The 18,891-nt window shown below is 39.1% G+C and overlaps 1 protein-coding gene across 1 annotated transcript in view; it reads left to right on the forward strand.

The window, feature by feature from the left end:
• Nucleotides 1-692: 692 nt before the first annotated feature.
• The window catches only part of PGAP1 (post-GPI attachment to proteins inositol deacylase 1), a 79,894-nt gene continuing 61,695 nt past the window's right edge, over nucleotides 693-18,891 (forward strand). Inside the window, exons 1-4 of the mRNA XM_082689045.1 lie at nucleotides 693-1,923; nucleotides 2,112-2,476; nucleotides 8,637-8,790; nucleotides 14,013-14,188. Coding sequence (XP_082545171.1) covers nucleotides 1,866-1,923; nucleotides 2,112-2,476; nucleotides 8,637-8,790; nucleotides 14,013-14,188 — 753 coding nt within the window. The 5' untranslated portion in view covers nucleotides 693-1,865. The remainder of the gene's footprint in view (nucleotides 1,924-2,111; nucleotides 2,477-8,636; nucleotides 8,791-14,012; nucleotides 14,189-18,891) is intronic.

The following is an 18,891-nucleotide window of genomic DNA, read 5'->3' on the forward strand; positions in this document are numbered from 1 at the left end:
CACACCAGTCAGAATGTGTAAAATTAACAATCAGGAAATGATAGATGTTGGTGAAGATGCAGAGAAAGGGGAACCCTCCCACACTGCTGGTGGGAATGCAAGCTGGTACAGCCACTCTGGAAAACAGTACAGAGGTTCCTCAAAAGGTTGAGAAGAGCTACCCTAGGACTCAGCAATAGCACGCCTGGGTATTTACCCCAAAGATACAAATGTAGTGATCCAAAGGGGGCAGGAACACCCTAATGTTTATAGCAGCAATGTCCACAATAGCCAAACTATGGAAAGGGCCTAGATGTCTACCGATAGATGAAAGGATGAAGAAGATGTGATATATATCTCCTATGTAGCCATCAAAAATGAAATCTTGCCATTTGAAATGACATGGATGGAACTAGAGGGTACTATGCTAAGAGAAATAAGTCAATCAGGGAAAGAACTACCATATGATCTCTCTGATATGAGGAATCTGAGAAACAAGACAGGATCATAAAGGAAGAGAAGGAAAACTGAAACAAGATGGAACCAGGGAGGGAGACAAACCATAAGAGACTCTTAATCTCAGGAAACAAACTGAGGGTTGCTGAAGGGGAGGGGGATCTGAGGGATGGGGTGGCTGGGTGATGGACATTGGAGAGGGTATGTGGCTATGGTGAGAGGGTATGTGGCTAGGGTATGCGGCAGGGGTGAGTGCTCTGAATTGTGTAAGACTGATGAATCACAGACCTGTACCCCTGTAACAAATAATACATTGTATGTTAAGTTAAAAAAAAAAAAATCTCCAAGTGATTCTTGTCGCATTAAATTTAAGAAGGACTGGGATAGAAAGAGTGTAGATTCACCCTTGGTTTAGTGCTGGTTGTGACATGCTGGAAGCAAGAGGCATTCTGAGCTCCCAGACTCAAAGAATTTATTACCTCTTTTATGGACGACTTCAATCCTTTTCCAAATGATTTGTTATCTTGTACACTAAGTCGTCCCTAACCCCCCCCCCCCCACGCCCCAGGTGCTCTTATATCTGAATGTTACAGGATTGCAGAAGAAACCATAAGCTTCCTTTCAGTTTTAAAATTCTTTGATTTTACCAGCCAGACCTCCTCCACACAGAAAAAAAAAAAAAAATACATGAGAACCAGTAAAACTGAACTGAAATGAAATCTAGTCAGTGTGAAAAGTAATTCTAAGGAAAATTTTGCAATTAGCCACGTCCCCACCCCATCTGCTCTTGAGTCAGATTTAAAGAATGGTCCACCGTCTTCCTTCTCATAACATTTGAGTGTTTTGAAGTCGCTATTCGTGATTATGGTTTTTGAACTGCTTTTTCTCCTCTTCTTTGTGCAAAACCAAACTTAATTCTTCTAAACGAATTAAGTCACTTGAGAGTCCGAGTGGAAGCTCGAGCGACACCGCCTCCTCGCACTGACGCGGAACCGGCTTCCGAAGAGGGGTTCCAGGGAGCAAGACAGGACAGCGCCCAACCGGTCCCCGCCCTCCGCGGCCCCGGCATCTGCTGGAAGCGTCAGGGGTCGCGGAAACTTTGATGTAGTGTTTTCGAGACCAGCGAGGCTTTCTGTGACTCAGGCTTCCATGTTACACCGAGTACGGAACGTTGCCGACCTGCTGGTGATTTTTTGTGTGTCGCGGCTCTGAAGCGCGGTCGCCTACGGGGTAACGTCTGCGGTCCAAGAGGAGGGAAACACGCTTGTCCCTCCTCACGCCAACTGGTCCAGGGGGCTGTGGGCGCGCTCGGTGGCCGCTGGAAGAGCCGAAATGGCAGAGGCCTGAGGCGTTTCAGAACGGAGCGGGAAGGGTTTTTAAACTGCGCAGGGAGAGGTCTCCGACGCGACAGCCGACGGCTCCCAGGGCTAATGGCCTCCTGCCCGCGCCGGGTCGGCTCCGCACCGGGAACCGCCTCCCCCTCTCCAGGTTAACCCCCCCCCCCCATGCCCACCCTCCCTGCCCCCAGCCCTTCCCTCTCCAGCCTCCGAGGCTCCTGCGCCCGCCTCTTCTTTCCCTCCCCCTTCCTCCTTTCCCTTCTCCTCACCCACCCACCTTCTTCCCCTTCGGTCTGTCCAACCTAACCCGCTTCGCCCCCCTTCTCTGTTCCCCCCCAGACTCGCGCTCCCGCCGCAAGCGCCACCTCCTCTCTCAACCAGATGCCAGACGGGAGGCGCAGCAGGCCGACTGCGCGCACGCGCACTGCGCGGCGGGCGCCTGGGCAGGCGGGGCGTCTGCGCAGGCGCGCGCTGCTCCGGCTTCGCTCCCGCGCCGGCCGCTAGGCGTTCTTCGGCTGGCTCAGTCGGACTTGGGGCCGCGCGCCGGCGGCGGCACCATGTTTCTTCAGTCAGTCAGTTTCTGGAATCTGGCGTTTTATGCCCTTATGGTTTTCATGGCAACCCTGGGGCTGTGGGACGTCTTCTTCGGCTTCGAGGAGAACAAGTGCAGTATGAGCTATATGTTTGAGTACCCGGAGTATCAGGTGAGGTTCGGCTGTCTCACCTGGGCGCTCTGAGACTCGGGCCCCTCCTGCGGGTTTCTCCCCACTTGGGCTCCCGCGCCTCTCCGGCTCCCTTATGCCAACCTCGTCTCTGGTTTTCTTTCGCTCCTGAAGACTCTGCAGACCGCCCCCACCCCACCCGCTACCCTCACCTACCCTTTGTGTCCTCTCAACAGTGGGGTGTCAGGTAGATGGTTCCCTGAAGCATCCTCCGGGCCCCCTCGTAGTTCTCCGCGGTCCCTCCGCTCCCTTCCCGGACCCAAACCCCAGGTACAGATTCTTCCGACTCCCCGGGCCCACCCCACCCCCCCAGTCCTAGAGACGCAACCTCAGCCCCTTTCCCTAAACCCAGACCCCCATTTCCCCGCGTTCCTGCCTTAACAGGTGCCCCAGACCCTCCTTTGCTTTCCACGCGCCTAAATTCTCACCATCCCGCGCCGTGATTTGCACGTCAGCTTTCGCCTTTCTGGAAAGGGGCTGAGCTGCTGCGGAGTGTGCCGTGGCTGGATCCCAAGACTGCCTTTGCCACTCCGGGGTTTGACTCCGGCGGGAGAGGCTCACCCGATAAGGAATTCAGTGGAGACCTACTGAGTCTCCCTCCCGTCAAGTTCGCGGAGCCTCCGGTTCGGTAGGTTGTGGGTCCGTGCGTGTGCGCACACGCCCGTGTTTCTGCACGTCGTCTCTGAGCAGTTCATCCAGAATCCGTCTCGGAGTGTTTTTGTTTTCTCACCGGGTTTGCAATTTGGGGGAGACCCGGCCTGCCCGGAGCGCACGCTTGCGCGCCGCCCCCCGCCTCTTCAGTTCTGTTTTGACTATTTTCAATCGCAGTTGCTTGGTCAGGTCGGCACAGTGGAGTCTAGAATTTCACTCATGACCCCCTGTAGTGATAAGTTACACAAGTGCCCAAAGACATTTCTCCTGAATGATTGTCCTGCTTGTAAACGCATCCCCCAGGGACTGAATACGTGTCACATGGGAACTCCCTGCCATAAAAAGTACATGTGCTGGAATATGTTACTGATAAAACGCATTTTAAATATACTTTAAAAATAATATTATTTAAGGGGAAGCATGCAGATCGTGATTGCCTCTGTGTAAAGGTCATTATGGAGGAGGAGATTACTTGATTAATGCTATTATTTAGATCCTAAAACTACCTAAGGTTTAGATTGCTGAAGAACATCTTTTCCTCGTGGGCAAAATTCTAGTTTAGATTTCGTCTGTTTCGAGCTCTTTATCGTGGTTTTGCATCAATGCTTATAAGAGAGTGGAAGAACTTGATACCAAATGCTGTTGAAGGAGATTTTAACGTGTTACTGTTGTCTCGGTTTCTAAGCACATATGCTGGTTAATGTTTCTCAGAGGTTATGCATACTTAAGTACGTGGGCTTTTAGTTTAGTTTTCTTTTTTAACTGAAAATAGAGCCCTTATATTAATTTTTCTGTGGTTTAATAATTGGGAAACTCTCAACAGGTTGAAGTAGGTCACTTTAGTTTTGTATTGTGTTGAAGAGTTTGATTAAAACAAAATTATCTCGAACAATACAGAACTAATGCCCATTTATTTTGAGATTGTCCACAATTATTAAAGCTATTTTAATATCCTCGGTAGTGGAAATCGCTTAGTGTTTTGAGAACAAAGCACATGTACTCATAGATCTATTTCTTGCCTCAAAGTTAACTGGAAAGACAGAAAATTAGCTAGTGCAAGAGAGCTATTTGGCTTTTTTTTTTTTTTAATTGTTGAGTAGTCTGTATTTAGTTATTTTGATTTAGACTCCCTTTTTGAAGTTACTGTTAATAATTTGTCAGTACAGTAATAATTACAGTGGCTGGAGTTTCTGATATGCATTTTTCAGTAGATTTTTATTTTTATGATGTAAAAATCTCTGTTAATTAATTACAGTATTTATACTTGATTCTTAGACCTTTTATTGTGCAGACCAGGTCATGTTATTTTAGAAATACAGTTAAAACCTGTCTATAGAAATGAGTCACTTTGAAATGTAGTGAGATTTCTGGATAACTGAGGTAATTCTATTAAGAACCAGTGGGTTTTAATGAATATATATTCTAAATATATTTTATATGTATTACTTATTTTTAGTTACATTTTATAGTAAGCTTTTTAATTGTTCACAGAGTGACTCCAGCATTTGAGATGACATAGTTGTTGGGTTTTCTCCTTGATGCCTTTTTCTTTTTTTAATTCTTATTTACTTATTCTTTAGCCGAATGTTAGAGGAAATGAAAGGTAGTTGAAACACTCAACTTTATTCCCCATTTTAAAAATTAAAGGTGAGACAGAAATTTGAGCTTATTTGTAAAAATGAAGTGTTAATTTAAAATTTTTTTGAGTAGGGGTGCCTGGGAGGCTCAGTCTGTTAAATGTCTGCTTTTGCCTCAGGTGGTGATGGGGGGCTCCTGGGATCAGGCCCCAGCATTGGAATTCCTGCTCAGCAGAGTCTGATTGACTCTCTCTCTCTCCCTCTCTGCCCCTCCCCACTGCTTGTTCTCTCCCTCTCTCTCTCGCTCTCTCTCTCTCTCAAAAAAAATTAAATAAATAAAGACTTTAAAAAAAAACTAAAAAGTTGTTTTGAGTATTCATTTCCTACCTTTGGATTTCCAAAATTTGCTTGTTCAGAGTTAACTGAACATCTCACAAATCTACCAGGCAAATACACATTATCCTTTCAAGCTTCTTGCTTTATTATGATGCAAGGCAAAGCTTTTATTTGGTAGCAAACAGTTTTGGCAAATTGCAGAATTGGAGAAGAAACATCTGTGTTGTTTTCTCCTATACAGCAATCTATTTGGCTGTCCTCAGATATGTGATCTAATTGTTCTTGTCTGAAAGAAAATGTTGATATTGGAAAACACGAATCATACTTTTGTTATTAAGTGTGATGTTTGCTTAGCAAATAGCTTATTGAATAACTCTTTCAAGTATATTCTAGATACTGGGTATGGGTGAGGGAATTAGAGATGAATCAGACCTTGTGCCTTTATGTCTTTATAATTTTTATGTCTTTATAATACAATGGGGGAGACAGGATGTAATGGACAGTTAAAATATAATGTGCTAAATCATAATTTCACAGTAAGTGCATATGAGGGTCTTCACAGAAGAAAGCATCCAAAGCATCCATTCATCTTTGATAGTCAAAGGCTGTAGAGAAGGTGTGGCAAATTAGAGGATACACACACACACACACACACACACACACACACACACACAGTTCATGAAGTGCAGAAACAAGAAAACTGCAGGAATAAAGAATAGCATTTGTGAAGGTAGGAAGGCACCAGGACACATTGTGTAAGTGGTGTGGATAGTATATAAACTGCTAACATCGGTTGCCTTCTAGGTAGGGAATTATGGCTAAAGGACTAGGGGTAGGAGAAAGCCTTTTCATTATACATCCTTTGAGTCTTGAATTTTGAAGCATATTAAAATTTTTAAAACCTAGCATGTGTAAGTTAAAAGAATGGTAAGAATAATTGAAGACAGATTTTAGAGGGTCTCTCAGGCCTTTATCATCTATTAATATAATCAGGGAACACAGAAGGTGTATGTTTTAACATGATATTTCTAATTATATTTTATTTTATGTTATTTGAGGGGTGGAGTGGGGTGGAAGGGCAAGAGGGAAGGGGAGAGAGAAAATCTTAAGCAGGCTTTATACTCCGCCTGAAGGCCAACTCATGGCTCTCTCTCAGGACCTTGAGATCCTGACCAGAGCCGATGCTTAATTAACTGAGCCACGCAGGTGCCCCACAAGCAGTATGGACTATGGATTGGGGTAGGGAGGTTTTGACCATTCTGAAAGATTCACCTCTCCCTAGGTCTTTTTATTAAGCTGGAGTCCTTAGGGGTGGAATGGGCAAAGGGCTGAGAAGAATTCTTTGTAAGATCTTTTAAACTGTATTCATTTTAATCAAAATCTTTTTTCTTTTTTATTAATTATGGGGCTCAAATTTTAATTTTCCAGTTTTAATTTATAGGTAAAAAATATATATCATAAAATAGACAATAGTTTCTTGAATCAGTATTTTTCTAGCACTTGGGAACTCGTTAGAATTTTTGTCTTTTGAAAGGGCTCTGGGTTAGAGATTAAAAGGAACTGTACTAAGGCAGAGTCAAGAGAGGATGAACAGCAGAGGCAGGATTGTGGAGATATTTAAGTATAAAGGTAATTTGATTTTGATTAAAAGTCTGTTTTGGGGAGGGGTTCTCATTTAAAGTAATCTATATAAAATAATATAAAATATATGGGGATCTTTTTGCTATAAGTTTTCTTTTTAAATCCCTTGACCCTCTTTTTCTTCATCAGCATCCTTTCCACATGCCTGTACTTTTTCTGTCTTCAATCTGGTCACAGCCCTTCTTGTTTCTTCCTGCCACTCCCAGCTTGTACTCTGGAATGCAATTTTGCCATATGCTAATAGTTTCCTGTTTTTTCTGAGTTAATATTCAATTAGTTCAAAACTTTGTTTAGCTAATGTACTAAAAAGAATGATCTAATACTCATGTACTGTCATATCCAAAGGTGTACTAAATTGGGACATGTATATATATATATATGTATGTATTTGGAGAGATGAAATTGCTAATATCTTAAACAGTAAGCTCACAATTTCTAAAGATATTTTCAGTTGTTATTAACACAGATTGTTTATGTTAATATTTTTAAAAGAATATTCAGGAATGTGCATGAATGATCAGAATTCTGCTTTGTAGAACAGTGAGGTTTTTCAGTGTTACTACTATTTACAGGCTTTAAAATTCATTTAGTATTTAAAATTTTTATCAACCACATGTACAGCCCTGTTAGATCATTAAATCTATTGATGTCTGCTTAAATAAATCTACTGCTCAATGTAACTGGCTTCATTTTTAATGGTTTCTGTAGTTTAAAAAGGAGCAGAAGAAGGGAGTGTACTTTACCACCACTTTTAAAGATTCCTACCTTTTGGGGATGACGTTACATGAATTACTGGCTTATTTGTTATAATATAAATAAATGTTATAAAATAATATAAATTGCAGAGTAGTTTAAGGCTTGCTGACAAAACCATACACCTGGTCCACAAAACCCAAAATAGATGCTAACTCATTGGAATGTTTACGGTGAGGAGAGTGTGCATGTCTTGACCCAAGACATGGCTGTAAGGTTCATATTAATTTGTAAAGCACATTGCAGGTCAAAGCATATTAGGTTGAGAGGTCAGAAAGCTGCATTGTAAAACAAAATTACTTTCCTTTGAATGATATAACAACTGGATGATGTAGTTGAGCGTATGTAAAAGGAGAGGCATTACAAAACAGTTTAAAATAGCAAAAAAAGGGGCGCCTGGGTGGCTCAGTGGGTTAAAGCCTCTGCCTTCAGCTCAGGTCATAATCTCAGGGGCCTGGGATCGAGTCCCGCATTGGGCTCTCTGCTTGGCAGGGAGCCTGCTTCCTCCTCTCTCTGCCTTCCTCTCTGCCTACTTCTGATCTGTTTCTGTCAAAGGAATAAATAAAAAATCTTTAAAATTAAATAAATAAATAAAATAGCAAAAAAAGAATTGATTTGATGATGGAAAGCCTTCATCATTTCTAAGGATAATTGATACAGATACTATATTAAGTACATTTCCAATTATATTAAATAATTTGCTGACATACCCCAGTGTCTTTCTTTTGTCAGTGACTATTTTGAATAATTTATATTAATTAGAGTTTCAAGTAGTTCAATTTTTTAAAAAAAATTCATTTATTTGAGAGAGAGAGACACAGAGAGAGCATGAGAGGGAGAAGGTGAGTGGGAGAAGCAGACTCCCTGCGGAACTGGGAGCCCGATGCAGGACTCGATGCTGGGATTCTGGAATCACGGCTTGAGCTGAAGGCAGTGGCTTAACCAACTGAGCCACCTAGGCACCTCTAGGTAGTTCCATTTTATGCATTCCTGAAGACTGCATGGTTCAAAACTCATGTAATTCAAGATGTGTTCTACGTATGAATAAAAGTAAAAGTGCAGTTTTATTATCAGTAATATTTTTACACTGTTTCAAATGTGTATAATTCCAAATTGGGCACAGTAGACTGAATTGTATTAATACAACTGATTAAAGTGGAATTGCCTTTTCTTCCCCCCTGCAGAAAATAGAACTTCCAAAGAAACTGGCAAAACGCTATCCTGCATATGAATTATATCTTTATGGAGAAGGATCCTATGCTGAAGAACACAAAATTCTCCCTTTGACTGGTATTCCAGTTCTCTTTCTTCCTGGTAATGCTGGAAGTTATAAGCAAGGTAAGTCTTGGAAATAATTTTGAAAGCTATAAAATTTAATCAAAGGATTTACCAGATACATATTCTATGTACTATGCTAGGCATACGGGAGACACAGATATTTGCAATATTGTCTGGAAGAAAAAAATATAAGTACAAAAAATAGTTGAAGACCACTTAGACAGTGTAAGACAGAGAAAACAGGATGGGGTAGGTAGGATAAGTGACACAGGGATCCGGGAATCAGCAGAAGAAAGGTTTATGTTGAAAATGGAGGGTAGAGAAAACATAACCTAGAATACTGAGTAGAGAAGTAAATTGGTTTATGTTTTGCTAAACAAGAGAAAAGGTTGATTTCTTTCTTTTGGAGCTATTTAAATCACATCTAGAAATACTGATGGGAACACAGAAAGGTGAAGATAGGGAAGCTTTGTAGATAGATTCCAAGTTGAATGTTGGCCTCGAGATAATAGTAGTTATTTCTGGCATAACAGTCAAGTCATCTGGAAGTAATTTCATTTCAAATATACTTTTTGGCTATTAACTGGCATATTCTTTTATATAATAATTCTTTCGGGGATGCCTGGGTGGCTCAGTTAGTTAAGCTCGTCATTATTCCAGGGTCCTGGGACCAAGTCCCATATACAGCTCCCTACTGAGCAGTGAGTCTGCTTCTCCCCCTGCTCGTTCTTTCTCTCTCTCTTTCTCACTCTCTAATAAATAAAATCTTTAACAAAAAAAAATTCATCCAGGTTGTTGTATGAGCTGTGATTTATTTATTGTTTTCACTCTATGTTATCCCATTATATGGCTATACCATAGTTTAAATATTCTGTCTTTGGATACTAATGTTATTTATATTTATTGGTAATTTCAAGTAAAGAACATTTTTCTTACTTTGGATCACATAAGCCCATGTTTCTGTAAGATGTATGCTATAATGTAATTCATGTCACAGGTTATATGTATCCTTCTATTGTTACTGGCTGTGCTAATTTATACTCCCAGAAATACTATATTATACTTCCCTTTGCTTCACATCCTTGACAGCATTAGAATTGTCAGATTTTTAAATTCTATACAGTATAGTAGGTGTGATTTATTTTTAAAAAATTATTACTCTGGCTTTGCTGTGTAGAGAATATGCTGTAAAGGGGCAAGAGTGAAAGAAGGAAAGATAACATCATTAATCATCAGGGAAATACAAATCAAAACCATAAGGATAGATGTAATTTCATACCCACTAGGGTAGCTAAAATCTAAAATCTGTAATCTAAAAGATAATATCAAGGGTCATTGAGGATATGAAGAAATTGAAACCCTTATCCATTGTTGGTGGGAATATAAAATGGTAGAGCCACTTTGGAAGAACAGTTTGGCAGTTATTCAGAAAGTTAAACATAGAGTTTTAAGCTTAGCAATTCTGCTATAGGTATTTACCCGAGAAAAATGAAAATGTACTCTCAAACGAAAACTTGTTTGCAAATGTTCACAGCAACACTATTCAAAATAACTAAAATGGAGAAACAACCCAACATCAACTAAAGAATGGATAAATAAAATACATACGTATAATGGAATATTATTCAGCAGTAAAAAGGAATGAATGATGAAAGAAGAAAATTACAAGCCAATATCCTGGATGAGCCTAGATGCAGAAATCCTTAGCAAAGTATTAGCAAACCAGATCCAACCATACATGATTTATTCCAGAGATGGAAGAAGGTTCAGTATCCACAAATCAATTAATATGATATAATTACATTAATACAATGAAAGATGAAAATCATATGATCATCTTAATAGATGTAACAATAGCCTTTGACAACATTCAGTATTCATTTATGATAAAAATTCAAAATAGTGTGTATAGAAGGACTATACCTCAACATAATAAAGGCCATATATGACAGTCCTACAGCTAATGTTATGCTCAATGGTGAGAAGCTGAAAGCTTTTCCTCTAATTCTAGGAACAAGACAAAGATGCCCACTCTCACCACTTTTATTCAACATCGTATTGGAAGTCCAAGCCACAGCAGTAAGGCCAGAAAAGTTTTAAAAAGCCATCCAAATTGGAAAGGAAGAAGTAAAATAGTCACTATTTGCAGATGACATATATTGAAAATCCTCAAGACTCCAAAAAAAGCTGTGAGTTTAGTGAAATGTAGGATACAAAATCAATATACAGAAATCTATGGTGTTTCTAATAATGAGAAATTAAGAAAACAATCTCATTTACAATTGCATTGAAAAGAGTAAATACCTAGGAATAAATTTAACAAAGGAGGCGAAAGATCTCTACACTGAAAACTTTAAGACACTGATGAAAGAAAAGAAAAATAAATGGAAATCTATTCTGTGCTTATGGATTGGAAACATTAATTCTGTTAAAATGTCCATACTGCCAAAAGCAATCTACAGATTCTGTGTAACACCTTTCAAAATTCTGATGGTATACTTCATAGAAGTAGAACAAATAATTCTAAAATTTGTCTGGAGCCACAGAAGATCCCAAATAGCCAGAGCAGTCTTGAGAAAGAACAAAGCTAGAAGTACCTCACTTCCTGATTTCAAACTGTATTACAGAATTGTAGTAATCAAAACAGTGCAGTATTGATAAAAACAACAACAACAACAAACCATACACAAGTCAGTGGAAGAGAATTGAGAGCCCAGAAGTAAACCCACACATACATGGTCAATTTATCTCTGATAAAAAAGTGAAGAACATACAATGGAGAAAGGACAGTCTCTTCTATAAATAGTTTTCGGAAAACTGGATAGCCATAAGCAAAAGAATGAAACTAGGCCACTGTCTTCCACTATACACAAAAATTAACACAAAGTGGATTAAAGGCTTGTGTATAAGACCTGAGTCCTTATAACTGTTAGAAGAAAATATAGACAGTGGGGCGCTTGGGTGGCTCAGTCGTTACGCGTCTGCCTTGGGCTCAGGTCGTGATCCCAGGATCCTGGGATTGAGCCCTACATTGGGCTCTCTGCTCAGAGGGTAGCCTGTTTCTCCCTCTCCCACTTCCCCTGCTTGTGTTCCCTCTCTTGCTGTCTCTCTGTCAAATAAATAAATAAAATCTTTATATATATATATATATATGGTAAGCTCCTAGACATGGGTCTTAGCAACATCTTCATGGATCTCACTCCGAAGCACGGGAAACAAAAGTAAAAATAAATGGTACCACACCAAACTAAAAAGCTTCTGCACAGCAAAGGAAACCATTAAAGTGAAAAGGCAGTTTACTTAATGGGATAAGATATTCGTAAACCATATATACAATAGGGGGTTAATATCCAAAATATATTAAGAACTTACATAACTCAACAAAAAACAGCCCGATTGAAAAATAAATAGACATTGTTGTAAAGAAGACATACAGGTCGCTAACAGGCACATGAAAAGACAATATCACTAACAGGGAAATGCAAATCAAAACTACATATCATCTTATACTTGTTAGACTACTACCGACAAGGATCTAGTACTCTCAGGCAAATAACAGGAATGAAATCTTGCCATTTGCAATAACATGGGTGGACCTTGAGGGTATTATGCTAAGTGAAATGAATCAGACCAAAAAAGAAGAGTACCATATGATTTCACTGAAATTTGGAATTTTCAAAAGTAAATAAAAAATAAACTCAGAGATAAAGAGAACAAACTGCCGGTTACCAAAGGGTAAGGGGATTGGGAGAGAACAAAATGAGTGAAAGGAACTAGTTGTATGTGATGGATGGTAAATAGATTTGTGGTGATGATGACTTTGTAGTGTATCCACGTGCTGAATTGTAAAACGGCACACCTGAAGCTTATATAATAAAAAGGAATTAATAAACTGATAACATGAATTACCTGGGACAATGTGGATAAACCTTGAAAACATAAGTGAAAGAAAACCCATATATATGATCCCATTTATAGAAATGTCCAGAATAGGGACGCCTGGGTGGCTCAGTCGTTAAGCATCTGCCTTTGGCTCAGGTAATGATCCCAGGGTCCTGGACTCGAGCCCCACATCTGGCTCCCTGCTTATCAGGAAGCCTACTTCTCCCACTCCCCCTGCTTCTGTTCCCTCTTTCTCTGTGTCTCTCTCTGTCAAATAAAATCTTAAAAGAAAACGAAAAAGAAATGTCCAGAATAGGCAAATCCATAGGAACAGAAAGTAAATTAATATTTTCCAGGATTGGGGGGGAAAGAGGAATGAGGAATGACTGCTAACGAGTATGGGGTTTTCTTTTTGGGGTAATTAAAAAATAGAGTAGTAGAATTTTGTGAATGTACTAAAAATCATTGAATTGTACTTTTTACATAAGTTGTATAGTATGTGAATTGTATATGTTAAAAAAATGGAATGGCAAAAAGGTATTTTGTTTGCTAAACCATACACTGCAACTTTTAATACTAATTAATGCAGTCAATTTACAAATTCTGTGGAAGGATTTACAGAACAAAACCTAAGACTGGAAGCAGGTAGACCTAAGGCAAGAGATGATGGTGCTTAGATTAAGAAGATGGTGAAAGTGGTGAGAAATGTTGATTGGGGTTATATTTAGAAAGTGGAGGATGATAGGATTTACTGATGGATTGGAGGTCATGTGTAAAAAAAGAAAAAAACAGATCAAGCATAAATATCTTAACCAAGTGACGAGCATACATTTCTTTTTTTTAAATTTTTATTTACTTAGTTTTTTTAAGATTTTACTTATTTATCTGACAGAGAGAGATCACAAGCAGGCAGAGAGGCAGGCAGAGAGAGAGGGGGCAATCAGGCTCCCCACTGAGCAGATAGCCCGATGCGGGGCTCCAAAGGCAGAGGCTTTAACCCACTGAACCACCCACGTGCCCCAAGCATACATTTCTTGTAGGAATTTTCTCATTCTTAAAGTCCTCAAGTGTGACTTATTCATACAGATGGCTAACATTTCTTTTCTTCAAAGTTTTCTCCTCCCTTTTAGTTATTTTCCCTAATCAAGTGCAAGTGGATAAAGAATGAAAGACCTGTTTACTTTATATTTAATTTAAATTTAAAAAACATTTAGGGCACAAGACACACAATACAAACAACGGTTTGTTCTTCTAAATTGATATTGAAGGATGTCACCCTGAGGTAGCTTGTTTATATTCAGAGTATGGGGTAAAGTTATTTGTTAAGAGACTTTGAAGCAAGAATGGTTGCAACTTTTAGAAATTTTGCTTAATGTACACTTCGCACTTTTCCTCTGCAGTTCGTTCTATTGGTTCTATTGCACTTAGAAAAGCAGAAGATATTGACTTCAAGTACCACTTTGACTTCTTTAGTGTGAATTTCAATGAAGAATTGGTGGCACTGTATGGTGGAAGTCTTCAGAGACAGACCAAGTTTGTACATGAATGCATTAAAACAATTCTCAAACTCTATAAGGTAAGAGATAGACATGCATATCAATAGTGATCACCTATTAGCATTTTTAAGGGATTCAACATATTTTAAATCATTTATTTGTTTATATGGAAGTTGAAGTGCAGATAAAGCAGAGTTTTTTTTATTGTTTGTGTGTGTGAGGCTGTTGTTTTGAACTCTGTGGTTCTTGAAGTTTAAATTGAATTTACAAGAAACTTCTTGTGAATTTAGGGGAAGAATTTTTTTTAACTTACAAATTAGAAGCGCATTGAATTTCTTAAAGACTATTAGTGTGGGTTTCTGCCTCTAGTTATGAATAACTTGTATTAGGGTAGACCACGTCCATATGTACGCAATTATAAAACTAATCAAAATATCTGAAGCACATGTTTTCAGGTATTGGACAACCAAGTAGTAAAGGACCATGATCCCTGAAAGAAGGAAAACGTGTGAGATGAGCTTCATGATTGTTGTGATTTTCTGCCTGAAAGCTTTTCCCAGACCATGGGATAAGTAGGTGGAGGTTAAGCGGAGTACACTGATATAACTGAACTGAAGAACGCAGAGATCAGCATTTGGGGCTACTGGAGTGGTTAGATTTGTGGGCAGGATATGAGAAAAAGGAAATCTAGACCAAGATAGAAGCTCTAGAAATATGCATCTTTCAGCTTTGAATGAAGTGCTGCATATACACAGGGTAAGAAGCTACAGGCAATAGTACCAGGGAAGAGGTGATGGGGTGTGTCTACCTCAGGTGCAAGAAGTAAAGGACAATATGTTTAGAGAAATTTTTTTAAAAAGTGGCATAACAGTCCAAAAATCATTCTATGCCAACCATTCGAAACAGTATCAGGGATAAAATACTACTATACTACCTACTGAGGTGAGCCACTGCCTCCCACGGTATGCTGCTGTGAAACTCCTAGCAAAAAAAACTATTGGGTTATTACGACCTGAATTGAGATTCCAGACGTCACATGTGCTGGGAAACAGCAGTTCTGATCAGCTAGAATAGAAAGATTTATCAGAACACATTGGACATCATTTGAGATCCCAGAAAGGATGCAATTTAGATATAAGACTGCTTTAGCTCTCAGGAGCTCTTCTGGGATCCACCTAATCCTTAACCATAAGCCTCAAAACTACTGAAGTTATGGATTTATCTGAATATAACTGAATGTAAGTTATGTTTATGATATGCTTAACAAGAGAACAGATGGAGGAGAATCTCGGCAGAGACCTAGGAACTGTAAAAGAGCAAAAAGAAAAATCTTGAACTGAAACAATATATATCAGAGATGAAAGATTCAGGGGTTGCCTGGGTAGCTCAGTTAAGCATCCAACTCTTAATTTCTGCTAAGGTCATGATCTCAGGGTTGTGAGATTAGGCCCCATGTTGGGATTGGTGCTGGGCGTAGAGCCTGCTTAAGATTCTCTCACTGCCTCTCTCCCTCAAAAATGAAAAATTCATTAGATAGGCTTCAAGCAGATTGAATACGACAGAACAAGAGATCAGTGAATTTGAAGATCGGACAATAGAAACTATCTGATATAAAACATAGGACAAGGGAATGAAAAGGAAAGAGCCTCAGTAACCAAGCAGTCTAACATTTATGTAATTGTAACAACTCTAGGAGAAGAGAAAGAAATTGTAGAGGAAAGAATATTTAAAGAACTAATGGCCTCCAATTTTCCAATTTTGATTCAGATTTTCAACCCACAGATCCAAGAAGCCCAATGAATGTCAAACAGGATAAACACAAAATCACACTTAAGTATATCATAGTCAAGTTGTTGAAAACCAAAGTAAAGAGAAAAGTCTTAAAAGCATCCAAAGGAAAAAGATCCTTTACCTACATAACAGGATAAACAATAAAAAATACCATGGCTTTTACATCAGAAATAGTGAAAGCCAAAAACAACAAGAGAACATCTTAAAGTTCTTGGGGTTGGGGTTAGTAAGGGTACTCTCAAGGTAAAATTGCATACCCAGCAAAAATATCCTTCCAAAGTGAGGGCAAAATAAAGATACTATAGAATTAGAAAAACTGGCAGTTTGTCATTAGTAGACAGAAGGAAATAAAAGAATACCATTCGGTGAACAGCACAGTAATAATTGCTATAGGCAAGATTGATCTGCGGGTGAAAGTTTGAGGAGGACAGAGATATTCACATGATCTCAAAGTATCTTTTCTGAACTACTTATTAACTACAAAGGGAAAGAATAACTTTATGGTGGAGAAACTTGGCAGACATCATCTTTTTTTTTTATTAGTTTTTTTTTTTAAAGATTACATTTATTTATTTGACAGACAAAGATCACAAGTAGGCAGAGAGAGAGGAGGAAGCAGGCTCCCTGCTGAGCAGAGAGCCTGATGTGCAGCTTGATCCCAGGACCCTGGGATCATGACCTGAGCCAAAGGCAGAGGTTTTAACCCACTGAGCCACCCAGGCACCCCTGGCAGACATCATCTTAAAGAGGATTAACATCACCAGTTATAAGACATATTGACATGATGCATTGAGAAGGATGCAGCATAATTTCTGTGGCATTATTGTGGCACTACACACACACACACACACACACACCACATCTTCTTTATCTGTTTATTCATTCGATGGACATGGACATTTGGGCTGTTTTCATAGTTTGGCTATTGTTGATAGTGCTGCTAATAAGCATTGGGGTATGTGTGCCCCTTCAGATCAATATTTTTGTATCCTTTGGGTAAATACCTAATAGTGCAATTGCTGGGTCATAGGATAGTTCTATTTTAAACCTTTTCAGGAACTTCCATACTGTTTTCCACAGTTGCTGCACCAGTTTCCATTCCTACCAACAGTGTAAGAGGTTTCCCCTTTCTCTGTTATCCTTGCCAACATTCGTTGTTTCCTGTGTTGTTAATTTTAGCCATTCGCACAGGTGTGAGGAGGTAGCTCATCATGGTTTTGATTTGTATGTCCCTGATGATAAGTGATGTAGACCATCTTTTTATGTGTCTGTCAGCCATCTGTATGTCTTCTTTGGAAAAATGTCTGTTCATGTTTTCTTATCACCCATTCTTAACTGTTTATTTTTTTGGATATTGAGTTTAGTGAGTTCTTTATAGATTTTGGATCCTAATGCTTTATCAGACATGTCATTTGCAAATATCTTCTCCCATTCGATAGATTGGCTTTTTGTTTTGTTGCTTCCTTTGCTGTGCAGAAGCTTTTTATCTTGATGTCTCAGTAGTTCATTCTTGTCATTAATAGATAGAGGAAATAAAAGAGCACTAGGTGTGATATTTAAGTGATGAATCACTAGTTTCTACTCCTGAAATCAGTATCATTCTATATGTTAACTAGAATTTAAATAAAAACTTGAAACAAAAATAAAACGAAAACAAAAACACATCATCAGAATTTTTAAAATAAAAGTAGTGGTTAGAAGAAATACTGTAGTCCAAAATGTTTACATTAGAGAAGAACAAGGTTTAAAAACAATGATCTAACCTTTCCTTTTTTAAATTATTATTATTATTTTTAAGATTTTATTTATTTATTTGACAGAGAGCACAAGCAGGGGGAGAAGCAGGCAGAGGGATAGGGAGAAGCAGGCTCTCCGCTGAGCAGAGAGCCTGACATGGGACTCTATCCCAGTACCCTAGGATAATGACCTGAGCCAAAGGCACAGACACTTAACCTACTGAGCCACCCAGGTGCTCCTATTTTTTTTTTTTTAAATTTAAGATTTATTTGAGAGAGAGCACAAGCAAGGGAAGGGGCAGAGGAAGAGGGAGAGGCCCCCCACTGATCAGGGAGCCTGAAGCTGGGCTTGATCCCAGGATTCTGGGATCATGACCTGAGCCAAAGGCAGATGCTTAACCGACTGAGCCACCCAAGTGCCCCTAATCCAATCTTACAAAATAAGAATCTTATCATGATCCCAGTGTCCTGGGATCGAGCCCAGCATTGGGCTGTCTGCTCCGCAGAGGGCCTGCTTCCTCCTCTCTCTTTCTCTGCCTGCCTCTCTGCCTACTTGTGATCTCTGTCTGTCAGATAAATAAAATCAATCTTTAAAAAAAATAAGAATCTTAGAGAAAGGAGAACAAAATAAACTCAGAGTAGATATAAGGAAACAAACATGAGAATAGAAATCAAGGAAACAGAAAAGTAGAGGGGGAAAAAAGTGATACCAATGGCTGATTTCTCTAAGAGATCTAAAAATTGGTAAACCCATATCTAGGTTGATTAAGAAAAGGGGAAGTACAAATTTACAAGAGCCTACAGATACTAAGGCTCTACAGAGCCTACAGATACTAAGAAGCTCTTAAAGGTTTGTTGTGAACAACATTATGCCAATATATTTGACAACTCAAATGGTATTCTCAAATCCCTTGAAACATAAATTATAAAACAGGCATAAGAAGGAACAGAATGTCTGTCTAGCCTATATCTGTTCAAAATTTTTTGAGTTTGTAACTAAAAATCTTACTGCCAAGAAAACTCTAGAGCTAAATGACTTCAGTGGTGAGTTCTGTGACACATTTAAGGAAGAAATAATACCCATCTTATACAAACTCAGAAAATAGAGGAAAAGACAGTATGTATAAGTTCATTTTAAGAAATCTGCAAACCCAGATTATCAAAGTCAGACATTGACATTGTTTAAAAAGAAAATAGACCTAGTATTCATCATGAACATAGATGTAAGATCCTCAACAAAAAATTAGGCTATAAAT

This window comes from Mustela nivalis (assembly GCF_964662115.1).
Source record: "Mustela nivalis genome assembly, chromosome: 11".
Lineage (NCBI taxonomy): Eukaryota > Metazoa > Chordata > Mammalia > Carnivora > Mustelidae > Mustela > Mustela nivalis.